This window comes from Microtus ochrogaster (assembly GCF_000317375.1).
Source record: "Microtus ochrogaster isolate Prairie Vole_2 chromosome 14 unlocalized genomic scaffold, MicOch1.0 chr14_random_1, whole genome shotgun sequence".
Classification (NCBI taxonomy): domain Eukaryota; kingdom Metazoa; phylum Chordata; class Mammalia; order Rodentia; family Cricetidae; genus Microtus; species Microtus ochrogaster.
In genome coordinates, this window is record NW_004949096.1 from 20,214,925 (window position 1) to 20,218,257 (window position 3,333).

Consider the following 3,333-nt stretch of genomic DNA (forward strand, 5'->3'; position numbering starts at 1 on the left):
CCCCTTGCTTCTGTGGCCCCTTTAAAAGTAGACTGTACCAGCTATTCGGGGTCCCTCGGCTTCCCGAATGCTGGGGGACCCTGTCATGACAGAATTAATAAAATCCTCATGCTTTTGCATCGGCTGTGGTGTGTGAGATGGTCTCTGGGGGCGACTCCTCGGTGTTTGTCCAACAAAACTTATACACTAAAACAACAACAACAACAAAAACTTGGTTTGGTGCTGCACACTTTAATAGTTGGAGGGGGAGGCTGGTGGAATTTGAACCTAGTCTGGTTTACATAGTAAATTCAAGACCAGCCCAGTTTACAGCAAATTCTAGGCCAGCCAGAACTACAGCGGAACCCTGTCTCAAATAAACAAATGAATAAATAAATAAGCTTGTCAAAATGTGTTCTGTTATCTTGCCCCAGGTAATCTTACTTTGTAGTCTTACATGAGACCCAAGAATCTACATTTTAAAGAAGATACCATTCAAGCCATTTTGCTATAGATGATTTTTGTATAGTCCAGATGTGGATTCCTATATTAGAGGTCTAGACCCCAATGTGATAGCACTGGGAGAGAAAGGAACCTTTGAGAAGTGGGACCAAGTGGAGGATGTTTAGATGGAGGAGGGCAGTGTCCTCTCTGAAGAATTGTTCTCTGGCTTCCTGTCTGATGACATGACCATATTATTCTCCCATGCATTCCTATCACAGTGTAATCTGCTATAACATAGCACTCAGTGACGGCAACAACAATGAACCATGTGTTCTTCATGTTTAGCTTATAAATCTGTGAGCAAAAAACCTCATCTTTCTCTATAAAGCTGCCCAGGTACTTCTTCATGTGAACACAACAGACCAATATATAATCCTGATTCTAAAAAACACTGTTGTACTAATTGGTACTCATTCTACCCACTGCTATCAAGTTTTTGAGCAACAATAGTAGATACTATACCATATCTAATAATATACTACTCATTACTCTAAGATCACTGTTTAGTGAGTACAGAAGTAGATATTAATCTAATTATTAATCCATGAAACTTTAAATCTAAATTCCTAGTACTCAATTGCTAGAATGCTTACTTAAATTCCCATTACTAGCTCCAAAGCCACAGAGAAACCCTGTCTCGAAAAACCAAAAAAAAAAAAAAAAAAAAAAATTCCCATTACTATGTGTAGAATTTAAGTTAAATTATTTTAGTCCTGTTAGTTGTGATTGAGATATAAATATAAATCAGTGAATTCTCTCTATTCCCCTCTTCCACCTTTTGTCAGTGTCTCATTTTGCCTAGGCAGACCCTGAACTCACTATGTAGCAATGGCTGCCTCTACCTCCCAACTACTGTCACCACAAGTGGCTTGTGAGTCAGAACATTTTCTCAAATTATCACCCCACGTCAATATCACATACCTTGTAACTGTTTATAAGCCAGTTAGGCAGAGGGACTCCATGAGACAACAACTTGTTGATCACACAATGATGATACAAGTTATTCTGGACTCTGTATCTTTCCAAGTAAGTTGACAGTAACCTCCATGCTTCATCTGTAGCACTTGAAAAAGGTACAAAGGACAAAGAAGTTCAGATTCCTTTCCTATTAATTAATTATTAGAGATGGGGGTCTTACTATGTATACCAGGTTGATCTTAAGAGCCTACTATCTGCCTCCTGAGTGCTGTGATTATAGGTGTGAGCAGACACACTGAAGCTGTTTCAGACTTAAAAAAAATTATAAGTTTACACTTATTTTAGTGTATGCGTGTGTGTGTGTGTGGGGGGGGTGTTCATACACCGTGCAGTCCATCTGGAAGTCACAGAACAACTTTTAAGAGTTGACTCTCTTTTCTACAATGTGGGTACCAGGAAATCAAATTAGGGTCCTCTGTAAGGACCTGCTAAGTCATCTCTCCAGTTAACAAATGAATTGGTAATACAGCTAAATGATAACTAGAAATTAGATGAGCTAATAAAAACTGGAGTTACAGACAGTTGTGAACTGACATGGAGGTGCTGGGAACTGAACCCAGGTCTGCTGGAAGAACAGCCAGTGCTCGTAACTGCTGAGCCATCTCTCCAGCCCCAAAAAATTTTAAAAAGAAATCAAATGAGTTAAGATTTATTTTTCTCTTACTAACTACAAACAATTTATTTAATTCCTTTGTTCTAGGATTTTAAAGAAAAAAAGAAATTGGTTCACACCATTAGTACTGATCTCCCAAACTGACCAAACAATAGATTCATGTAGAAAACAATTAAAACAATTTTTATGTATATGAATATTTTATCTGTATGTATGTATATGCACCATGTGTGTTCCTGGTGCCCTTGAAGGTCAGAAGAGGGTATTGGACTCCCTAGGAACTGTAGTTATGATCCACCATATAAATGTTACAAACTAAATCTGGTTCTCTGCAAGACCAGCATGTACTTTTAACTGCTGAGCCATCTGTCCAGCCTCTCATGTAAAAATTATAATGTTCTCTGAACAAAGGAATTTGAAAAAAGAAAAGAAAAGAAAAGAAAAAATTTAATGTTCTAAACTTCAGAGTTTAAAAATAGTAACAGAGAACTTCTGCTAGAGGGAGCAGTGGTGGCCTATATGACAGTACTTGATCCGTGAAGGCGAGAGATCAAGAGTTCAAGACCAGCCTGTTTATAGGAAACCCTGTCTCAAAAAAAAAACCAGATTCAATACAATGCCCATCAAAATTCTTCAAGGACCTGGAAAGAACGGTACTCAACTTCATATGGAAAAGCAAAAAACCCAGGATAGCCAAAACATCCTGTACAATAAAAGAACTTCTGGAGGCATCACAATCCCTGACTTCAAATTCTACTACAAAGCTACAGTACTGAAAACAGCCCGGTATTGGCATAGGAACAGACAGAAGGACCAATGGAACAGAACAGAAGTCCTGGATATCAATCCACACATCTTCGAACACCTGATTTTTGATGAAGAAGCAAACAATATCAAATGGAAAGCATATTTAACAAGTGGTGATGGCAAAACTGGATATCAACATGTAGAAGAATGAAAACAGACCCATATATATCACTATGCACAAAACTCAAGTCCAAATGGATCAAAGACCTCAACATAAAGCCAGCCACACTGAACCTCATAGAAGAGAAAGTGGGAAGTACAATTGAACGCATTGGCACAGGAGACCACTTCTTAAATATAACCCCAGCAGCACAGACACTGAGAGAAACAATTAATAAATGGAACCTTGGGGGCTGGAGAGATGGCTCAGAGGTTAAGAGCATTGTCTGCTCTTCCAAAGGTCCTGAGTTCAATTCCCAGCAACCACATGGTGGCTCACAACCATCTGTAAT

The 3,333-nt window shown here is 38.7% G+C and overlaps 1 protein-coding gene across 1 annotated transcript in view; it reads right to left on the bottom strand.

Annotated features, from left to right (window-relative positions):
- The window catches only part of Nup160 (nucleoporin 160), a 66,948-nt gene that overhangs the window by 10,333 nt on the left and 53,282 nt on the right, over positions 1-3,333 (bottom strand). The window contains exon 32 of the mRNA XM_026787856.1: positions 1,405-1,546. Coding sequence (XP_026643657.1) covers positions 1,405-1,546 — 142 coding nt within the window. The remainder of the gene's footprint in view (positions 1-1,404; positions 1,547-3,333) is intronic.